The sequence below is a fragment of the Chelon labrosus genome, assembly GCF_963514085.1.
Source record: "Chelon labrosus genome assembly, chromosome: 20".
NCBI classification, from domain to species: Eukaryota; Metazoa; Chordata; class Actinopteri; order Mugiliformes; family Mugilidae; genus Chelon; species Chelon labrosus.
Window position 1 is genome coordinate 8,564,220 of NC_140353.1, and position 22,550 is coordinate 8,586,769.

Genomic DNA, 22,550 nt, shown 5'->3' on the forward strand with positions numbered 1-22,550 from the left:
GTAAACGTAAGGTAAACTAGCTATGAAAAATGAACCCAAATTTACATTAACACCTCAGTGTTTTCACCTGTAGCTACAGCCTTGCCTGCAAATACACAGCCCACTGGCATCCTGCCTATAGACATGGAATAAGCAGAACTCACAGGTTCCAATTTTGGCTTTCAGTTAATTTAGTTTGGGCTACTAGGTGTAAACTGCAAAAAAATAAAATAAAATGTTTATAAGCCATAAATATACCTAGGAACCTGGTGTGTTCTGTTATTCTACATCTATGGTTTTGTCTGTCACTGATATTAAACTGAGTAAGAGGAACTTGCCCTGTAGCGGCTGAGATGTGATCGGTGCGTGTTTCGCTGAAAGGGGAGTTAGGATTCTGAAGTGTCTGATCACAAATGCTCAAGTCTTCAAGGGCAACTTCATCACAAAGGGTCCTGTTATCAGCCGCAGGCGGCCAGAGTGGGGCCCATCCTTATCTTACGTTATGCTTATATTATTATCATTACACAGTAGAACATTGTGCTTGTCAAAGAAAAAAAAAAAAGAGAGAAAGAGAGAGATATGTGTGTTGTTCTTTTTTTTTTTTTAATTTGTAACTGGCTTTACAAAATTATGCTTTAATAAATTATTGAAAACTGTCCTCTATTTAATGTCGCCGCTGTGCTCTTATTTTTAAAGGATCATGAGGCTCACAGTTGGTTTCAGAGGTGGAAAGTCATTTGATTGTTTTGGCTAATGTGAAGCTGGATCCAGCAGCTGGTTATCTTATCCTAGTTTGAAACAAAGAACAGCTTTTGTGCAGGTTAAAAAAAAAATAGATAAAATGTAAATTGAACTCTGCATCCTATGTTCTGATCTTCCTTGCCTTTGCTGGAGATGCAGGTTCTGTCCAAAGATAAAGTTTAATTAGGTCTCTGATCCAGTTTTATCCAGTTGGATTAAACAAATAGCATATAACTCATTATTTTATAAGCTTTTTAAAGGTGCTCTAGGTAGATTTTCAGTCTTTGATCCGCGCTAATCATCTTCTGGCCCTTTATTTCTGAGTCACCATAGGGTGACTATTGAAAAATGTGTAAATACTTTACACTTAAAACTCATATGATGAGCTCATGAAATATTTTAGATTAGTTTAGATATGGTCCTGACTAGCAGGGAAAAAAGGGTTAAGGTTAGGGTTACACACATTACATTCACACACGCAGCGCCAGGCACAGGGAGCAACTGGGGGTTCAGTGTCTTGCTCAAGGACACTTCGGCATGTGGCACATTCCGGGGATCAAACCGCTAACCCTCTGGTTCGTGGACTGACTACTGAGCCACAACCGTGTAACCCGTGACTCATCTTTTCGTATTCAAAGCCAAATTAGCTCTTACCTTACCTGACCCATTTTTAATGAAGTCCTCCAACACGGGCTACGCCTTCCCCCTCCTTTGTCCTTTGGTGCGTAATGAGCGTGCGTCAGGGCTTTGCGTTGCGCCTGGTTCCTTCTCGGCAAGTTCACTCCTCGAGTTTCAACAGTCGACCGGGGGAGCAAACATTTCCTGCTTTCGCTCGGGTTTCTCAAACCGTCTCGGACAAAAAAAAAATCAGAGAAGTAACTACAGGAGTAATCTGCGTCGAAGGGGCTGGATGATGGATTTACGGATTTTATTCCCCGCGCTGCTTCTTATCTTGGGTTTGGCGACAGTTTTCGCTCAGTCTCCCGCACCTGACCAAGGTAGGAATGTAAATCTGTGACTCTGGTGACTCAGGAATTAATGGCAGCTGAAACCTGCGTTCACTTTTACCTGCGTCATTATTTTGCATACAGGTTGTGTGAAATCCTCAGCTGGTTTACTTTATAACTTCTTTGGCTCGGAGTTAACATTTTTTGACACTTGCTGTTTAGTTCTGTATCTTGACAGGCTAATTTGGACTCAAAATGAGGCACCCAGGATCCAGAATTAAAAATCTTAACTATCAGTGTTCATTTATCACAAAATAATTCACAAACTCTAGGGTGGAGTCCAAGTTTGAGCGTCTAAAGTTACACATGGGAGCAAGATAAACAGTGATTTCACTGATGGCTTTGTGTCTCTGTTAGTTTCATATCTGTGTGCACAGTTGGAACCTCTCAGCAGAAACAATGAGTCTCCTTTTCAGCTCTCCCTCAGCCCCTCGAGACCACAAGGAGTGTAGCTAAACTGACCACCCAAAAATGAGACTTTGTTTGTTTGCACGCACATCCAGTTTACAGACACAAACCCAGCTGATGTCCTGTGTGTGTCTGCTGATAATAACATGACTGGTTGTGTGTTTACAGGGCCCTGTCTCCATGGAAAATATCCCAGAAGGATTAGCAGTAGTTACTGAAAACCTCAGCGAGCACAAACTAGCCAGGGACCTCATTTAATCCGCCACTTAGAATGCTAATCTCTCCGATATTAAAGTTACTCGTACTTCCCTTTGTTCCTACTTCTGAAAGAATCATGTCTTTACTCCCTTTATTTGTCCCCTTCTTGTGGATTAACTGAGTGACTTTCCTTTTACAGCGTGCGAGGCGAAAAATGGGACAAACTGTGAGGAGTGTCTGAAAAATGTGTCGGTAAGCCCTCTATGTCTACTGTGTTTATTGCTGTGTGTGTGTGTGTGTGCGCGTGTGCGCGTGTGCATGATGGAAAAAGAAATGGAGGTATCACAGCTCCTCCTCTGCCTCCACACCTGTTAGACCGGTTTGAGGAATACCTGTTATGTGAGCCGTACCCAGCCTCTTCCTCCATTTTCAAATTTGTTTGTCTGTTTATCGTCCTGTGCAACCTACATTTGTCCTGAATACCTTCCATTGTTTGTTAATGCGGTGGTGTTTCTTTTTCTCTTCCTTATTTACAGTGCCTGTGGTGTATCACAAGCAAGACATGTATAACGTATCCGGTGAGAACCATCCTCCCTCCTCATTCTCTCTGCCCGCTGAACGATGCACGCTGGGGGCTCTGCTGGAGTAAGACACACACACACACACACACACACACACAGCAGTTTAGCTATTTTTAAAGAAAAGTTGTTTCCTTAATTACTGCACTGATGCATAATTTGGAATTTTGGAACAGTTGCTAGTGTTTCCACTTCTTTGTACCTTGACGTCACTGAGAGACGTCTCATCTATGTTACTCTTGGGGTTCTGGACAGGATTGCACAGTTTTACATTCTTTTTTTTTAAAGTTTTATTTTTTACTTTTGTACACTGATCAACCACAAGATTAAAACCCTAATATTGTGTAGGTCTCTCTTGTGCCTCCAAAACAGTTGTGACTCATCAGAGAATGGACATGGGCCTTCTAAGGGTGTCCTGTTTTGGCAACAGAGTGTTGTTAGTGGGGAGGCTTTGAGTCCTATGAGTTGAGGGGAGGGACCTCTGTGGATCATCCCACAGATGCTTGATCAGTTTGGGATCTAGTGAATTTGGAGGCCAGGTCAACACCTTGTGCTGTTCTTCATGCTGTTCTTGAGTTATTCTTAAAGCGTTTTTGTGTGTGTGCTTGTGTCAGGCTGCATCTTGCTTGGGGATGGCTGCTGCCGTCAAGGAGTGTCATTGCTATGGGGTGGGGGTACCTGGTCTGTACTGGGTGGGTGGTCCAAGTAACATCCACATGAATGCCAGGCCCAGAAGTTTCCCAGCAGAACATTGTACTGTCCCAATTTGGTCAATGTTATTTACTTCTCCTGTCAGTGGTTTTAATGTTGTGGCTGATCGGTGTATATGTCGGCTTTAAAATTAGACTTGCCATGTATTTGCTGAAGTCCACTTTTTGATAACTGCATTTAAGGGGTCTTTATCAAGAATTAGGGTATTTTTTTAATGTAATTGAGAAACTAATATTGGCAAATATTTCACTACAAGATTTTCTAAACTACTCAGATTTGGAAGCTTTATGGAAGGAGATTTAGGCCGGCAAACTTATTACGGTCCGGCTACAACAAAAATGTAAATAAATATTTCCTTAATTTAAGCTCGTAAAAGACTCAATCTCTGCAAGGAGTACTTTGAACAAACGGTGCTGTTCACATACTTCTGTTTACATTTGGTTGAGGGTCACTTTTCATGGTTCGAGCTAATGCTATGGCATTAGCATTAGGTTTTCACAGTTTAATGTCGAAGTGACGACCCTATCCAAACTTACAGGATGAATGCGAGTTCACATGTCGGTGTTATATGTCTGCGTTTACACAAGTTTGGACACATACTGTGCATTTAAATCTGTAAAACCTTGGTAAAGGACTTTTTACTTGAGTATTTTTTACAATTTTTCAATCTGAATGTGTCTTGGAGGCAAATGAAGAAACAAGATAAGAGCTAAGGGAAGAGGTAGAACATGTGTTTCCTATCAACTTTAACATTTTGTTTTTTATTTATGTTTCTGTCTACAGTGAACTTCCAGATACTGATAATCACCTTGGCAGTGCTCGGTGGCATTATCATCATCGCCTTCTTCATCTGTCTGTTCTGCTGCTGCAAGTGTGAGAACTTTGGGTAAGTGTACCAAGAGATCAACTTCTGTCCTTCAGCACAAGGTGTAAAGACCCATCCCCTATACGCAAGAAGACATTTTGACATTAACCTAACTTTTTACCTGAGTGCATTTATTACTTAAATTGTATTTACTGTGACTATTCCAGTCACAGTAAATACAATTTATATGTATTATATCAGATTTTATGGATAATTTGCTTCCCTGATCTCATTTCAACCCCTATTTCTGTTAACATATATTGCCACACACTATTTATTTGTGGCAACGTGGTTACCTTAAAGTGTCTTTGAATAAATCACAACCTAACGTTGGTCCTCTGTTCGTGTCACAGATCCAAAAGGTTCGAGGCCAAGATGCAGAGGCAGGCAGACAAGACGAAAACTAAGCAGGAAGAAAGGTGAGAGTTTAAAGCCTCAGATCTGTCTTGTTCTTTAGTTTCTGTGTTTGCTATATTGTGTCTGTATGGTTGTTATTTACCAAAAGCTGCGACCAAACTGCTACTGCTGTCCTCTGCATCACCACACATATGTATCTCCATATAGAGTTTATGAGCAAACAACTGATTTTTCTGGCGATTTATAAGATTTTGCTCACATTTTCCACAAACACAAATATGAAGTAGACTTTTCGAAAATGTTATATGTATGCACACTTGCACACTTGCATGCGTTGCGGCTTTCATGCAGTCTCTTAATAGTCCTAATGTTGTGTCTTTGTTAGACCCGACGCACCACACCAGTCGCCTCTTGTTACATTGCCGATCACAATCCCTATCAGTTTCCTTCATAGCACAATGTGCGCACACGTCATACTGTTATCAGCCCAAACTGGTTTTGAGGCCACATGACTTATTGAAGTGTTTGAGAAATGACATTAGTCACTGCGTGGCTCATGGGAGATTGTTTGTGCCTTTACAGGAAGGCAGAGATGAAACAGAGACATGAAGAAATCAGGAAGAAATATGGTGAGCTTTCCTTCCTTGCTGACACACAGTTTGCACTGTTTCATTTTCACATATCCTTTCATATAAAGATAAGATTCAGCTTTTACGGTAGGTTTGGTCCTTTAATAGAAATACCAGATGTGGGTTTGTCACATTTGGTGGAAGAATTAATTATTAATATCTACTAAATGAGATTCAGCTCTTCTTTCAAAGCCGACAAAGTCTGTGATTAAAGAAGTCTGTTATTATGGGAAATGTGATTATTTGCTTCTTTGCTAAGAATTTGGTAGGAAAACTGACAATTAGCTTAGCTTAGCATAATGATTGGAAATAAGGACACAGTTACCTGTCCAGAGGTAAAGTCCTTCAGTGTTACAGGGGTTATGGGCAGATTATTTTCCTGTTGCACTAACTTCCTCTGCAGCTTCACAGTGTCCATTTAATTGTTATTGTGTTTTTTCATTTTGCATAGATGTTTCAGACTTTGTGCAGATACACTGTATAAAACAAGATCTAACTTGCCACGGCATGCACTTTAGAGTTGCCAGTAGGGAATTTTGTACTGCACAAGGTGAGCCTAGCTGCTATCTTCCCATTTGCAGTCTTTATGCAAAGCCAAACAAACCATCCTCTGGCTGTGGCTTCATTTTCCACTGACAGGCATGAGGGTAGCATTGATCTTCCCAAATCATGATCAGCAAGATCCAAAAAACTATTCCTTTAAAGCTGTATCTTGAAAATGTTTCCCCCTTCTGGCAGTGATTACGCAAAGCCTGTTGATGTATACATGTAAATGTCTACAGTCCCTCTCCCAGTTCTCTTCTTTCAAAGAGGAAAGGCCACACCAATAATAATCTGTTTTTGTCTTCCCTGTAGACAACACTATTTATTGTTTATCCGGAACATCAGAAACTTTATTTGAACACTTTCTTGGTGACTTTTTATTCTTTCTGACCTCCCAGAAACATGACCCGTGTCTTCATAGAACCTATGTCACACTCATAACTTCCACAGTACTCTGCCTCTCCATCTCCACTCTTCCTCTTTTGTTTAGCTCTGGCAAACGTTGACACAAAACACGTAGCTACCACTTACACCAGCACGGGAAAGTCACCACAAAACAGAGATTTAAAACTCTTGTATACCACCAAACAGAGGTTTATCAGATGCTATGGGAACTTGGCTATAGTTTAAATATAAATCAATGTCTGTTACATTCAAAGTCAGCTTTAAATCAGTGCAGTTTTGTAATGATTGTTTCATGTCTTTTAGGTCTAAGTGGACAAAATCCATACTCCAGATTTGCCTGAGAGGAACTCTGAACTGAGATTTCACACCACTTACAACTGCGGCGACATCCTTATGGTTTTGAGTTAATGATTAAACTATATCTAAGAAGAATTCAGAAAAAGTATAGTAGTTTCGTATAGGCTGACTCGGCGTCGTACAGCCAAATGAACAGGTCCATTTGAAGAAGACTGCGTTTACTGTGTTGACCCTGGAGGCTGTAGCTGAACTCTAGAAAATGCACATGTAGCTGCACTGTTCTTCATGTCTATAACAGTCTATGCCATAGCTCCTATAGTTTTGATCTCCTATTTATTAGGTGAAGGCTTAATTTGTACAGCCTGGTCTGTGAACAATTATTTTCCTCTTGTTTTACTTTAACTAATTGATATTTTTGCTCCTCTGAGATGCTGCTGAATGTAGAGATTACAGGCTGACCTGTTATTGTACTTGATTTTTCTTGTCTTGAATGCACTCGTTGCCATGCTGGAACTAAATTGCTTTAGGCTGTTTTTTTATTATGTTACTGCTGCATTTTCCACTGAGCGAAATAAACGTATTATGTCTGCAAAATATATTCATACCGTGAGGTCAAAATGATCAAGTAATCATTAACTCAAATAGAATACTTTTATCCTAGTGTTGGAATTTAAGTGCTCCTAATCATTTTGTATATCCCGTAAAGACATAAAAATATAATTAAAGACAGTTAACTGATAAGCAACTCTGCATGTGGGACTGCTCTTTTGTTGTGTGTGTTGTGTATTTACCACTTTGTGCTTTCATTAAACATCTAATTAATTGCATTTTATGGTGCTGAGTTATCAGTAAATCAAAGATCTTTGATATGAAGCTTTAACAAATTTAATGTGGCATAGAAATTAATAAATCACCAGGTAATGATAGCTTTGACTTTTATCATCTTGAAAATACTATTATTTACTAGTAATGCATTTAAAAAAATAAAATCTGTTATTATAATTTTCACATTTGGCTAAAAGACACTTAATGCAGTCAGATGTGACAAATGTCTACACAATTTCCAATGCAAATGTGTAAATTTGTTTGGACAATATGTCACTTAAAATATCAAAAAACAATAACTGTAACTGAAATGGTTCTTTTAAATGAAATTGAAAAGTCTATTTTGGTCGAGATACTGGTTGTCTGTCACTTTTTTGTAAGGACATTTTCTTTTTAGGAGAGATGAACTAATTAGTACCAAAATATTGAAAAAATAATACTAAAATTCTTCATTTTAGATAGGTCTCAATGAGTTTTCTGAGGTCTAAAACCAATTCATAAAAATGTGTAACTTGTTTTATGCAACTTTTGTTTTACTTTAATGATTTACTATTTTGTTTGTATCCTTTTTGTATTCTCTGTAGGTTAATATACATTGCTCTACCCTTTCTTTGACCTTCAGGTGGTTTGTTATACCGTTTTTATTGCAGGCAAATTTGAAGGTTTTGATAATTGTGCTGTGTCGGTTCGTCAGTTCTCGTGATCGAGGATTTGGTTGGGATGCGCGCTCCCGCGTCCGCGCTCCCGCGACTTAGAAACCACGTGGTGCCCTCGGCTCCAATCGTTTATTTGCAACAGCGGTCCAAAGCGCGCACCCGTCAGCGGTGGAGAAGGGAGGACTGAAGGCGGCAGAAAGACAAATAAAGCCCAATTAACAGAATAATCTGAAAAACCACAACAAGAAATTCAGCCGAGATGTCAGAGGAAAAGCCAAAGGTGAGATATTAAGCTTTAAAACACTTTATTTGTGTAACGATGGCTGAGTCGAGCTCCTGCGAAACCGTTTCTCAGATGTGCAATCTAAAATGGCCTGGTTTGCACGTTTCTCCAAATCGGCGCAGTGTTTGTTTCGCAAATGAATGAGTGCCCGCACAACCGTATTCGCGTTTACATGCGCGTACGCTGCACAGTTTTGACACGAGTCGCAGATTTGCCGTCTAATTCAATCGCTTTTCGAAGGTTGTGAGCAGAAACGTCAGTTACACCATGATTGTCATTTGCGGAATCTTTCTTTGTCGAAACGGGACCACGCTATGTCCGCAACGCCGCAAATGCCGCAACTGCAGCAGCGGCAAGAAAGCGCAAATAGAAATGACGCACTCGTTATTAAAAAAAAAAAACTTGGGCGACTGTGCTATTCTTGTATTTTTTATTCCTCTTATTCCGGCGCTTGTTTGACTACAGCGCGACAAAACAAAATAGCTAGCAGCGTTAGCCGGTAGCTAAACTAACCGTTGGTGGTGAATCGCTGGCGTGCCAAGCAGCTAGCCGGGAGCTAACCATGCTAACGTTAGCATGTATGACTTCCCGGCAAGAAACGTATACTAACCTGCCTCCATTATCCTTGAAAGTATTGGATAAATTACTCCACCTGCGTTATGATATGTGAAACTACTTTTAAAGTTACAGACTATTTGTAGCTTTCAGTCGGTGCTTGGTGTCCCTGAATCTAAGCTAGCAGTGTTGCTAGCTGCATTGTATTGCATCTGTGACTTCAAGGCAAACTTGCACCTGGAATTTGAGCTGTTTCATTATTGCAGTTGTTCACCTGCTGGTTTGTTGTCTGCAGGAGGGAGTAAAGACTGAGAACGATCACATCAACCTCAAGGTTGCGGGGCAAGATGGGTCAGTGGTCCAGTTCAAAATCAAAAGACACACACCACTCAGCAAACTAATGAAGGCGTACTGTGAACGACAGGTGAGCTGAAAACGACTGCTTATAACTCCCCTCTAATAACATATGATTACTCCAGAGGTGGTGGTGTTGTTGTAATACCTCTTTCTGCCTCATTATTAGTTTCAGGTTTGTGCCAAAAGTTGTCATGTGCATGGATTGATCTCGTTTTCATCCGCAGGGTCTCTCAATAAGGCAGATCAGGTTCAGGTTTGATGGCCAGCCCATCAATGAGACGGATACACCAGCACAGGTACGATATCATGTTCTTTGCTCGCCATTATGTTCTCGTTAAACCTCACTGAAAATGAACATTCACTAAATGTTTTTTTTTGTGTTTTTACAGCTGGAGATGGAAGACGAAGACACCATAGATGTTTTCCAGCAGCAGACAGGCGGGCACTGCTAAGCCCTACCCACCTCATTGACGGCCACCCTCAGACCACACCCTCAACCACCTTCACTGTTCCTCCCTTCCCCATCCCTCCTCTCAGCCTATTATTATTATTATTATAATTATTATTATTATTATTATTATTTCTTCAGTTTAAATATTTCTGTCATGGTTTTTTCATCAGGTGTGTGTGTGTTTATGGGGGCTCCTCAGCTGTTTATGTACTGTCTCGGTCAGGAGCGAACTTTTGTGTGTCTCTCTGCTGGCCAATCAGGACAACATTTTCCCTATGGCACCGCAGCCTTGTGATTGGACCAACGGCTTGTCACGGCTGTTCCTGGTTTGTCGCTGCTTCTCGTTCACTGTATCCAGTGAAAACTTAAAATCCAGTAGTTTGTCACGGTTTTCCATCCATCCATACATCCATCCATACATCCATCAGGGTTGAATGTTTTAGTTTTTTTTTTTTTTTTTGTCCAGGGAGGTCAGCGGCGTGAAAATGTTTTTGAAGTGGAAAGTATCGGAACGTGACACACACCCGCTTTCCATTTCACTACGCTTTGTTGTATTTCTTTTTCTTTCTTTCTTTTTTTTTTTTTTTCTTGGACCGGTGACTCCTGCTTCTCTTCTGTCAAAAAAAATTGTATTTTAATTCTCTTTGCATTTTAGATGCTTCTCCAATGTTTTTTGTATTTTTGCCTCTTATTTTAAAAATTAACACCCACTTGGCTTGTTAATTATGTTTTTCCTCTACTCCTGTACAGAAGTATCAGAATGGGTGTTAGATATATGTTGTGGGGCTTGGACCAATACTCCAAAAACAAAAAAAAAAAATAATAATAATAACGCCTGCTCCATGTTGTTGATGTAACTCTCTCTCTCTCTTTCTCTCTCTAAAAGAGAACTGCGAAGTTAAAACTGTTGCATTCAAAGGCGTTGGTAGTCCATCAATGTTATTTGCTTCCTGTTCGGCTAATTGAGAACGATCTATTTGTCAGTGCCTGCGGTACAGACGACTGTTTGCTCGCGCAGAAAAATGCCTCTTTCTGGTAGAGGATTAATTTATACCATTGAGGTTCGTCCTTGATCGGAGGTGGCTGGCGTTTGACTGTAAGATTAGTCTCTTGCCGCGGAATACATAACTTTTTGTGTCTATTTTCCTATGAAGTGGGCCAGTGACCAGTCCCCACTGTGTTCTTGGTAGCGCTTCTGTCGTGGTAGATGGTGGGAGTAACAGAAATATTGTTCCCCCAGTGCTCTTTTGGGGTCAGCCGTCTCATCTCAGTGTTGTCCTTGCAGATGCAGGTTGATGGGACAGCCGACTCTAGATACGCTTTGTAGTGGGAGCAGCTTCCAATATCCAACAAAAGCCAGTATGTTTTTGTTAACCCATTGAAGACACTTTTTATCGCTGCGTCAGCTGCTGAGATAATAATCGCAGGTGTGGTGTGCTGTAGTGGAGATATCTCAAGCGGTGGGGAGTGTCTTTTGCTGTTTTTGCTTTCTCGGGAGAGTGACGCATGCAGTTTGTTGCATATCGGTAGTGCAGGGAGGTCAGCCAGTGGAGTTCTGCACCCACAGGGCCCCGTTCTTCGTACTTGGGTGGCCACGTTTGCTTTGATTGTTTATGTTCTGACTTGAGCTTGGATTTTTTTTCAGTTCAGTCAGTATTAAAATGTCATTGAAGCGACCGGCTCAAGAGACCTTCTTCGGAGTTGCGTCACGACGACTGTTTTAAAAGCTTGTTAAAACGTCCGTCAGAAAAGGCTGCACCTTTCTTTACAGGCACCAGCTTGTGAGTTATAGCTAGTCTTGGGTTAAGCCACGCATATTACAAATACGGCAAAATAAAGTCCTAGTTTCTCATCCATGCTAGAAAGGTGCTGTCTTTTATTTTTAAATCAATAAACTGTAGTTTTCAGCTTTATTTTTGTACGCATTCAATATAATAATCATGAGTCGTTGCCAGTACCCAAACATTTTTATTTTATTTTTTTTTGTATAGATACATGCTCATAAAAGGCCATCTGCTATTTAATGTGTTCGTTCTGCTGACCACTTCCACCGGTGAAAGGATTTTTTTTTTTTTTTATCTAACAGCATTTGTTAAAAGCGTGTGGTACAGAGAGAGACGCGTTAAATCCGTGTTTGACATGCCTCCGCACAAGCCAGTCATAAGCAACGATTGTCATTTCAACGTTCCTCACACAAAATAAGAGCACAGTTACACAACTACACCAACAAATCAGCCTTCCACTCGCAGTTTAATTTTTATTTTATTTTTTTGGCTGTCACCTGAACTAAACTAACGTATGAAGAATGGGGCCCAGGTCTTGTCATGTTATTTGTTTCTCTACTGATTTGTACATTATTTGTGGTCTTTTACTACTGTATACAATAAATATAGTTTGGTACTCAGATTTGTTGTCACATGCTTTGATTTTTTTTTTCTTGTTTGTTCAAAAACCGGTTAATGTTGTAGTGTATTGGATGCTTTAAAATGACCCCATGTGATGATTATTTTTATTTATATGACATTTTAACTACATTAAGCAATGTCCCTGTATGTGATATGCTTAAATTAATCCTTAAATAGACGTTTAAACTTTTATTTTTGTAGCAGATAGTAATGTCATTTTATTCTGCAACATATAACTTTGTGTCCCCTAATCATTAAAACAAGTGCTATGTTTTTTTTTTTTTCCAGAACTTTGATATACTTAAATTGTACTTAGTTGTCATTTGTTTTGCATGGCAACACACTAACCACCTCTAACCAGCTAATGTATGCATAAAACACTATGGACAACACTGAAACTGACAGCTCGGGGGAGCCACTGAGCCACGTTAATCCCAGCTCTATAATCCCTGACTGGTTAGTGCATGGACCATCACTTAAAAGAGCAACACTATATTAATATAAAATATTAAAACAAGGGCACGAAACAGGATACGAAGAAAAAGTTACACTTACACCGATCAGCCACAACATTAAGACCACTGACAGGAGAAGTAAATAACATTGAAATAACATTGACCATTTTGTGACAATACAACATTCTTCTGGGAAACCTTTTGACCTGGCATTTGTGTGGATTTTAATTAGACATGTACCACCCACCTATCAGACCAGACACCCCCGCCCCATAGCAATGACACTTCTTGATGGCAGCAGCTGTTCCCAGCGGGATGCAGCCTGACACAGGCGCACACACAAAAACGCTTTAGGAACGACTAAAAAAAATATGAAAAAAGCACAAGGTGTTGACCTGGCCTCCAAATTCTTCTGTATCCCAAACTGATCAAGTATCTGTGGTATGATCCACAGAGGCCCATCCTTTCAACCCATAGGATCCACAGGCCCGCACTAACAACACTGTGTTACCAGACACCACAGGACACCCTCAGAAGGTCCCATGTCCATTCTCTAGTGAGTTACAACTGTTTTGGAGGCATAATATTAGGAAGGTGGTCATAATGTTAAGCCTGATCAGTGTAGGTTGCTATGGTGGTCATGAATCACAAATGTGCTTTACCCTTAAGTAGTGAAAGGCTCCCTTAAATAATACTGGTTATAAAAAGACTCTTACATCAAGTCTGATATTCATTTCAGATATTATTCACTTCAGGCCGCTTTTTATTCCCAATCTCTTATTTTAGAACACTACATCTCATCTGATAAAACTGCCTGAATGGCTGCATTCAGCGCAACTGGAACGGCGATGAGATAAAAAGCAGCGGTCGATGAGTCAAACCAGGAATAAGGAAAAACGCGCTTAACTGGACAATCTAAAATCAACTTTTCTTCCAGGAGTTTAACACCCACTCACTGCCACGGCCGGCAGGAAGAAAGATTGATGAAGGGATAAAGAAACGGGAGAGCAGTGGGAGGGGTTGATATCCTGCATCCCGATCTACATACAGTCTATAATGTGGCTGCAAAGGGGACAGACAGAGTGCATTTGCCTTGTAAATGTGTCAGTTGGTGGATGGGAGGATTCTGAGAGATCAGACACAAGCTCCTTTCTCTCTGCTGAAAAGCGAAGCAAAATCATTCTATAAAGTTGTTAGGAGTATTAAAGTAGTGTGACTAAGAGCCACTAACACTTGTGAAACCTTAAAAGTGAGTCTTCACGCTCTTCTTTGTGATCGACTCCGTGCAAGCAGCTCAGAATAAATGCAAATGACTTAAATGCAAACATAATGTGAACAAAGTGCTCTCAGTCCAGACCAGTGCTCGCCCGATTTATTAGAATTTGCAGCTTAATTACAAAGAAATTATTGCGTCCATTTAGCATTTAGTTTCACTTTCCTCACTGCTTATTTGTGGTTTCAATGACATCCAGATCCAGACTTTAATATCACTGCTGGGTTCATGTGCATACCTCAGTTTTTCAGGTAATAAGCTATGGGATAACAGCTCATATCCATGTATGCATTAGTGGACCAAAGGTCACATTGTGTTTGGGGTTGGCTTTTAATTAAATTAGACATTTTCCGTGCAGTTGCATTCAGATACTGTGTCCTACTGCTCTTATTTTATATATATTTGTTCTCTTTAGTGAACACACACAGACACACATATGTACACACAGTGGAACGGCTCACCCCTCTGGCAGGTCTGTGTAGTCAGATTTGTGGTTAAGGGTGGATGAGTGACAGGCTGCTTAGTGATTTGCATGGCTCCGGCGTTTAAAAGGAGCTGCAGGTGCAGGATTCTCCGCACAGATGAATGGATTTCTCTCCAAGCACAGATGCTCTGGGACTTTCTTTCACGTGAAGCTTTGGTCGCCGGCAGAGCTTTGATGATTTTCCACAGAGTTTGTTGACTGAGATCAATATGAAGAATGCACGGTTTCCTGGTGCGTATTGTCATTTAGGATAGACACAAAGGGAGCATTAACTATATATACATCAAAAACTTTCAGTATGGAGACATTTCAACGAGCTGACAACTGAAGCAAACAGACTTTTTTTTTTTTTTTGGCGATGTCAGTGCTGATATTTGTGCAGCTCCTTCTCCTGGGGTTAAAGATCACTGATTCGACTGCAGACACGAGGAAACGATGTACAGGTATTACAACTTTTTTATTCAGTTTTCTCCATCTGTAAAGCTCAGCTCCACGCTCCATTACCTTCAACACATGATCAGTTAATGATTATCCAGTGGATGTTTTATGGTTTAATGTAAATCCTGGGAAACCCCTCGGGCTAAAATTCTTCTGGTTAATTCCAACTGTCTGCGTCTGCTTACAGTAAACTGGGAGTGCTCCTGTGCGTAGATGCTTTGCGCATGCATTCACATACATTAGCCTCCAAAAACAAGTACAGGCATTGGACGTGGCCAGGACTCCGGAGAGCTTCTGCACGTCTCAGGAAAGCAGGAGGATCAGGGTGCATGTTTATGTGATGCCTCATCAATCTTGGGGTATTTGTGGTGTCGTCGTTTTACAAGGAGTATCCCTTTTTAATAACAACACAAATGAAACCTCACGAAGCTCCACCACCCCCTGGGGCTGTTTCTCAGACACTGGGGCGGAATGACGTGGGCTGAGGTTAACATTAATGAATTGATTAGTTTATAACTGTTGCTCGCGACCTTCTTTCAACACGTGTCCTATTAAAACTGAACAATTAAAGCTACATTTCATCTGACATGTTTAGAAGCGCTTATACCGCACTGGAAAATTACATTTCAGTGACGAGGAAGCATCTTGCATTGGAAAGTTTGCTTAAGAATGGAAGTACAGTCAGAAAAAAAGTTTTAACAAATTAAAAGAACAGGAATAATTTATGTGATACCACTAGATATTATCATTTAGGTCTATTCATAGATGTTGTTGGGTAGTTTTATGTGCTACAAAGCATCCTTTTTGGACAATTTGTCTGAAACAATTAGTAAGAAATCAAATAATTGTAGTTTATTGTACTGGACTACAAGTAAAGAAGGTAGAAATGTCTTAAGACTTATGGGTTTAACCGACTTGTTTCTTTGCTGTCCTGTTAATCATTTCAAGACCCCCACAGACCTACATTGTAGCTCATTTAATGGGTTCCCAGGCTTTAGGTTAGGAACCGCTGATTTACTGGCTCTGTATTTGCTTATTGTCTTCAGATTTGCTCCCCCTGGACCTCCTGTCCTTCGTCCTGGAGAGGGACACATCCAAACTCGTGCCGGGGGTGCACATGAAGGAGGCCGGAGGGGTGAGGGGCATTCACTTCTCGAGCCCTTGCGCCTCCATGAGCTTTCCCTCCTCCCAAGTTCTGCCAAACTGTGAAGTCTTCCCCGAAGAATTCTCCGTAGTTTTGACGTTGAGAGTCAGCCAGTCTGCATCCAAGGTGAGCATCTAAGCAAACTGAAACCGGTGACTGCTGGAATGCTCTGTTACAAAAGTATTGCATTCATAAGTTTATCATTAGTGAAATGTAAAAAATGTTATTGTGCAGCATAATTATTTGATTTTTATTAAGCTTGCATGTAAGCAACGTTTTCAAGTTAAGCATAGTTTTAAATGTGATGGTCTGATGTAACAGCACTTTTATCAGCTGCTAACTAATGCACAAATAAATGTAGTGATGTGAAACGTACAATATTTCCTCTGAAATGCACTGACGTAAAAGTGAAATACCTCTTTCTACTTATGTACAATACTCGAGTTAATGTGCATTGCTGCTTTCCACCTCTGCCAAATAAAGTGTATCTTCTTCCCCTCTTTCCCTGTTTGTCTCACAGAGAGATGAGTATGTCTTTTCCTTGATGGAGCCAAAAAAAGTAGAGAAAAGAGCAGTGGAGGAAGAGGAGGAGGACGAGGAGGAGGATGGAGTGGGCGTTCTGGAAAGGGATAAAGAAAAGAGAACCAGTGGAGAAGTGCAACCGAAAGAGAAGAAGGAGAAGCGAGCCAGGAGCAATGGCGAACGTTCCCGGATCATTCTGGGCCTGAGGTTATCGAGAAATCGCCTGCACTTCCTTTTCAAAGGCCACGGAGATGTCGCGGAGCACTGGGTGTTTCGAGGCACCCGGATGGCCGACGACCAGTGGCACACTCTTGTTTTGGCGATAGGTAGTCGTCACGTGAGGCTCACGGTGGACTGCAAACCCCCGCTTGAAATGTAAGCCTTTATTCCCCATTCTCTCTTCACTGGGCTGGGCACGCTGTGTGTCTCCCACCGTTCTCTCTTCGTGCTCCCTCTGAATCCCCCTAAGGCACAGTAGATCCGTCACCACAATAAAATGGCCCCGCTCCAAATCTGCCTGCACCCTGCAGCCATATCACAGCGGCCTGACAGTATGTGATAGATGGTTTTTCGTGGAAACTCCCTCTGGCACACACAAGGGTGGAATATCACCCACATGCAGTAGAACGTCTATATGTAACGCAATTCACGAGAAGTGCAAAGAAAACAATTTTAATTACAGATAATTTGCTCATTTACAGAAGAAAAACAACTTACTTGAGCTATCATAAATAATACATGTCTTTTTTGGCGTACAGTGTTCCTTCTAGGCCTTTCCCTTCCGACGTAAACATTCAAGGATCAAGATTTCACATTGGCAGTCGGGGGAAATGGAAAGGCTTATTCTCGGTAAGATGCCTTTTTTGTTTTAATCTCAAATGAAGATTCATGATGCGTTACATGACAGCAGTTGGTGATATTATCTCATCTGCTGTTCCATGTTCAGGGTCTGCTGCGACAGCTGGTTTTGGTGCCAGGTTCAGACGCCACCCATCAGATCTGCCCCTCTTCTGATCCCCAGTTAGCGGCCCTGTCAGTACCCCCTCTTCTCTTAGACCTGCCTGTCACAGGGAGGGAGGGCGATGGACGTGTGATGTCCTCTGGTAATCTGAATATACATTTCACAAGACCTTTATATATATACAGTCAGAAGCAAGAAAGCCTTTTTGATTGCTTGTGCCTTTAACGCCATGTGTCTAAATCAGAGGAGCGAGTGTCTGTGGGCTTGGAGAGGTCGTGCTCAGAGCTTCACAGAGGCCAGATGTGGTTCAATCCTCTCAAGAAGGGCCTCTACCTCTGCGACGGTACCACGTGGATCACTGTGTTGGAGGGTGAGAGTCCAACAGCAACTGATGAGCTCAAGTGTCTGCTCTCGTTAGTCTAACAAAAGTCACACAAGTCTCACATTTCCATTGCCACAGATCACAAAAGGCTGGACTATGTGTTGGAACATCAGGTCCTCACCACCAGCTCAGAGACGCATGATGTAGAGGTACTTATCCACTTATATATATCTTTATTTTGTGCTTTTGTGCTATCTTTATTTAGCTTTGTGTTTCTCAAAAGAAGAAACACCAAACCCAATGGCAATGACCGCGCATTCGGCTATACCAAACAGTCTTCCAATTCACTCTTCTTTGAGGGTGGGAACTTCTCTTATGCAGGGACCCTAATTTCACTGTTAACTGACAATGAATTTGGTTTTTCATCTCATCTCCAGGTGTTCCAGGTGCCTGGCGTGGGTCTGATGGCTGCCATGGCTCACCGCTCCACAGCCCCTGGCTCTGCCGTGTATCTCTGGACCCACACGGGTTTCCAGCTCTACCAGAATATCACTACATATGGAGCTTTGGTTTGGAGACATTTCAGCATGGGCAAGAAGGTTTGACAAACAAGTTATTGGAAGTTATTGGAAAAAAATCATTCTTTATTCTCAGCCTAAGCTCATTTTTGTCTGTTTTGTACGTAGACATATCTGGTGGTGTCAAATTCTGGGGAAGAGCCGGGCAAAAGGTTAAGCAAAGAGTCCGAGAAGGACTTTTCTGTGATTTACAAGTGGAGCAAAAAGAGGAAACGGTTTGTGAGGTTCCAGACTCTGCAGACCCACTGTGCACGAGACTGGGAGGCATTTGACATCAATCAACATACCTATCTTGCCGTGGCCAATCATAGACAAGGTAAAAAAAACTACATATCCATAAAGACTTTCCACATATCCCGACAATATGAAAAAACTGTCTCACCTTCTTTCTCTTGCTGCTCTGTGTTTCAGGTGACAATAACCACACCATAGACAGCGTGATATACAAGTGGAACGGATTAACAAAGTCTTTCGAGGTGCACCAGATGCTGCAGACGTCGGGGGCTTACGACTGGGAGTTCTTCACCGTCGGGCCGTACCATTTCCTGGTGGTCGCAAACGCTTTTGACGGGGTGACCACTTCTGTGGACTCTGTCATATACGTTTGGGTCAATGGAAGCTTCCGGGTGTTCCAGACCATTAAGGTATGTGGTTCAGTTCAGTTCAGTTCAGTTGAAAAAGTATAAATTTTGCCACCGGTACAGATATCTACTGTGTATATCTGACTTACAGCAGAGCTACCAACAGCAGCTCTCTGAAATGACTGCCTTTTTAGTCACAACACCACAGGGGATGTACAGAAGGCTTCACAGCCACACTACATTACACTACATTTACAAGCCAACATTTTTGCATGTGCACATAATTTGCATTGCTGTCAATAAGCATACTTATCACGTGAGAGATCGCATGCATATTTACATTAAGGGCGACTCAAGGCCGATGCCAGACAGAATGAAACGCGGACATGTCAAATTCCCCTCTTCCGTACCTCTAACAAACTTTGGTGTGGATTATATTTGACGGCAGAAGTCACAGCGGCTGTGCACCAACTCTGAATAAATGCTGAAGACCAGTTCAGACACCATCACATCATCTGCATACACGATGACAAAACTTGAGGACAACTTCATCTTTACTGACAGTCAAAGAATAGCAGCTTTTACAAACATGTTCTGTAGGTATATTATCCACATTCGAGAGTGTGCCATGGACTTTTCCCACAACCACATTCTCATTATTTTCTATGTTGCCCAGTGTAGAGATATGTCTTTAAACAGATTACAATTAGGTTTTAGCCACAACTGCAACTTAGCCAATGGTTTCCGAATAACTTTAAAATTCAAAATATAAGTTGCTCAAAGTTGCTCAAACTTCTCATCATTGTGTCATTCCTTTCAATGAATCTAAGGTAATTTTTAAAACTTGCATTTGCACATTTCTTATATTTAATAAAAGACTGTGTTTCTGTCTGGTCTTAAGCATACTTTAAATGGGTTAGGGTTAGGGTTAGGGTTAGGGGTTAGTATTTAATTCTTCCACAATTTCTCTCTGTATACATTAGTCTGCTGTTTATAGGATGGCCTACTCCAAAACAAGCCTCCACAATTGCAGCATACAATGAACATAACTTAGCACTATGTTCCATCTGCACAAGAACTGTCAAAAGTCATGCACTGCAGATGTGGAGGCTGGTTGGGTATTGGAGGGAATTAGCCTGAGCAGCACTTTCAGGTAGCCCATTTCACTGCACTGATTTCCATGCCATTCATCTTCCCCACTATCTGGGGCTTTGATTTCCTCTGATGAGATCCGTATCTATGAGATGCGAGATAGTTTATGAAAAACTAGCTTGTCCGTACACACAGAGTGCGGGTAATACAAGGAGAGACAGATAAAAGCCAAATGGAAGTGAGGCGTGGAGCAAGGAATGGGCGTGCGCAGGCATTTAAGACGAGTCCAAAAATAGGCCTGATTTGCTTGAGCGGAGGAAAGTGCTTTGACATGATAACTGATAGCGGATTGTGTATTTGAATCTAGCCACATTAGATCCGAGTGTGTTGACACATTGATAGTCACATGAGTCAACCTGAGGAGGACTGTGATTTAGGGGAACTCCGCAGCTGGATGTGGGGATTCAAAAGAACGCCTTTAGGGGTTGATGTAAATTAATAACCTGAAATCAAACGGAAAACACTGGAAATGTATATTTTTGGCATGGTTTTAGCCAAGCTAGCTGAGCTGCTCCTTTGATGAAGCATCAGATCTGTTAGGGATGATTACGATCGAGTTTTGCTCAAAGATTGTTTATGGTCCCAAGGGTATAATATACCCACTGATATTAGTGATTATCTAACTCTCCCTATTGATAGCCTTATCACGAGGCTGACATGTTGTAGTTTACAGTGACATATCTCAACTCTGTTGGACAGATTTTCATGAAATTTTAATAGTAATCTTTGGTGAACCCATGACTTTTTATCTAAAGCCGTACTCCTTGGAAAGTTTTCACTCACACATTTGGTTTCCACTTATTTCATATATAACTGTAGTGGGAAAAATAGCTTAGAATGGTGATGTTTTGCACTTTTATGCATTTCAAGTATGAATTTACCACCTTCCAAATATTGTGTAGTGCCTCCAAAACAGTTGTGACTCATCAGAGAAGGGACATGGGCCTTCTGAGGGTGTCCTGTGGTGTCTGTCAACAGCATGTTGTTAGTGGGGGCCTTTGGGTCCTATGGGTTGAGGGGAGGGGCCTCTGCAGCATGGCTGCAGACTCTTACTCTCGTTTTAATTTATAATGTACTGTACATAGTTGTTTACAGCTTCCATTCATGTTCACACCTGTTCACACATACGCCATGAATTGGGCCTTGAGGGATAAACTACTGGACTGATTGATGGTTTCTCTCTGTCTCCGTGTCTCTGTCTGTTAATCAAGACATTCTGCGCCACAGACTGGGAAATGTTCCAGATTGGCAACAGAGTTTTTCTGGTCGTCGCCAACGGACACAGACTCCACGGAAACGGGCCGAGTCAATACACCATCAACTCCACTATCTACGAACTGGACATGAGTGAGCAACTGTTTGTCCGCTTCCAAGACATTGTCACCTACAGGTAAGGATTTGCTTTAACATATAACAGGAGGAGGACATTGTATGTGTAATGATGCGTTTTCTGAACATATCACCCACTCATCGTCACCACATACCTTTCTCTTGCTCTCCAGTGCAGTGGATTGGGAGTTCTTCAGCCTCGGGGAGGAATATTTTCTGGTTGTCGCCAACTCCTTTAACGGAGAATCCTACTCTCTCAACAGCATTCTCTACAGGTATTCAACTTGTCAACAACACCGCTCCCGGTGTGGAATAATTCACACATCCTAATCGCCTTGTGGTTGTGGTATCTGTCATAAAACCATCTCAGAGACATAGACCTCCACTGTTGTAATGTAGATTTATTGTCTTGTCAGCTTAGTAAAAGCATACCAGCACTATATGAAGATTCACTATAGAGCCACTGATGAACAGATGCAATCTAATGTGATTCCTCTTTTCTGTTTGCTTATAGGTGGCAGGGATATGAAGGATTTGTTCCCGTTCACTGGCTACCAACAATTGGGTGCAGTGACTGGGAGTTTTTCAGCTCTAAAGGAGAATCATATCTGATCTACTCTAGTGCCAAAGCGCCTCTGTCCAAAGTGTTCATGCTGAAAACCTTCTAGATGCAAAAAGTGTGCATGTGTGGATTTTTTGTTTAATGTATTTGTATGTTTGTGTCCCGCCATTCTTTCATTCTATCTGTGTGTGGATTTTTCTAACCTAGCAGAGTGAAAAAGCTTTTGAAGGCCTTGTATAGGGAGATAATATTTACAAAAACATATAATTTAACAGTTAATATAATGAATGAAATGAGAAGCTTTATTAAAGAGTCAGAGATATGGGGGCTGAAATACAGGTAAAGACAGCCTGTTAAACGTCTATTTTTCCGTAAAACCCTTTAATATTGAAAATATATTTAACATTTTCTTGTACTAACTGGAATACATATTCTCCCATAGAAAACTTAACCGGACTGATGATTGCATTTTGCTGGCTGTGTGAATTATATAAAAAAC

The 22,550-nt window shown here is 41.2% G+C and overlaps 3 protein-coding genes across 4 annotated transcripts; all 3 read left to right on the forward strand.

The window, feature by feature from the left end:
- The first annotated feature begins 1,474 nt into the window (after positions 1–1,474).
- pttg1ipa (PTTG1 interacting protein a) lies at positions 1,475–7,463 on the forward strand. Its single transcript, XM_084569430.1, has 7 exons — positions 1,475–1,718; positions 2,533–2,585; positions 2,870–2,978; positions 4,406–4,508; positions 4,841–4,906; positions 5,427–5,473; positions 6,725–7,463. The coding sequence occupies exons 1-7, from the start codon at positions 1,631–1,633 to the stop codon at positions 6,760–6,762; spliced, it is 504 nt and encodes a 167-aa protein (XP_084425556.1). The 5' UTR covers positions 1,475–1,630; the 3' UTR covers positions 6,763–7,463.
- An 880-nt stretch (positions 7,464–8,343) lies between these two features.
- Positions 8,344–12,251, forward strand: sumo3a (small ubiquitin like modifier 3a). Its single transcript, XM_084569564.1, has 4 exons — positions 8,344–8,479; positions 9,333–9,461; positions 9,619–9,690; positions 9,784–12,251. The coding sequence occupies exons 1-4, from the start codon at positions 8,459–8,461 to the stop codon at positions 9,844–9,846; spliced, it is 285 nt and encodes a 94-aa protein (XP_084425690.1). The 5' UTR covers positions 8,344–8,458; the 3' UTR covers positions 9,847–12,251.
- Positions 12,252–14,456: 2,205 nt separating this feature from the next.
- Positions 14,457–22,527, forward strand: LOC311505903 (thrombospondin-type laminin G domain and EAR repeat-containing protein-like). 2 transcript variants are annotated; one of them, XM_084569726.1, is made up of 13 exons: positions 14,457–14,905; positions 15,947–16,170; positions 16,565–16,941; positions 17,325–17,415; positions 17,513–17,669; positions 17,772–17,897; positions 17,988–18,058; positions 18,287–18,448; positions 18,536–18,743; positions 18,839–19,071; positions 21,372–21,550; positions 21,663–21,764; positions 22,004–22,527. In XM_084569726.1, exons 1-13 carry the CDS (start codon positions 14,821–14,823, stop codon positions 22,155–22,157), a joined length of 2,169 nt encoding a protein of 722 aa, XP_084425852.1. In that variant the 5' UTR covers positions 14,457–14,820; the 3' UTR covers positions 22,158–22,527. The 2 variants fall into 2 exon arrangements, with proteins under 2 accessions (XP_084425852.1, XP_084425853.1); XM_084569727.1 differs by lacking the exon at positions 22,004–22,527 and having other exon boundaries at positions 21,388–21,550.
- The last annotated feature ends 23 nt before the right edge of the window (positions 22,528–22,550 follow it).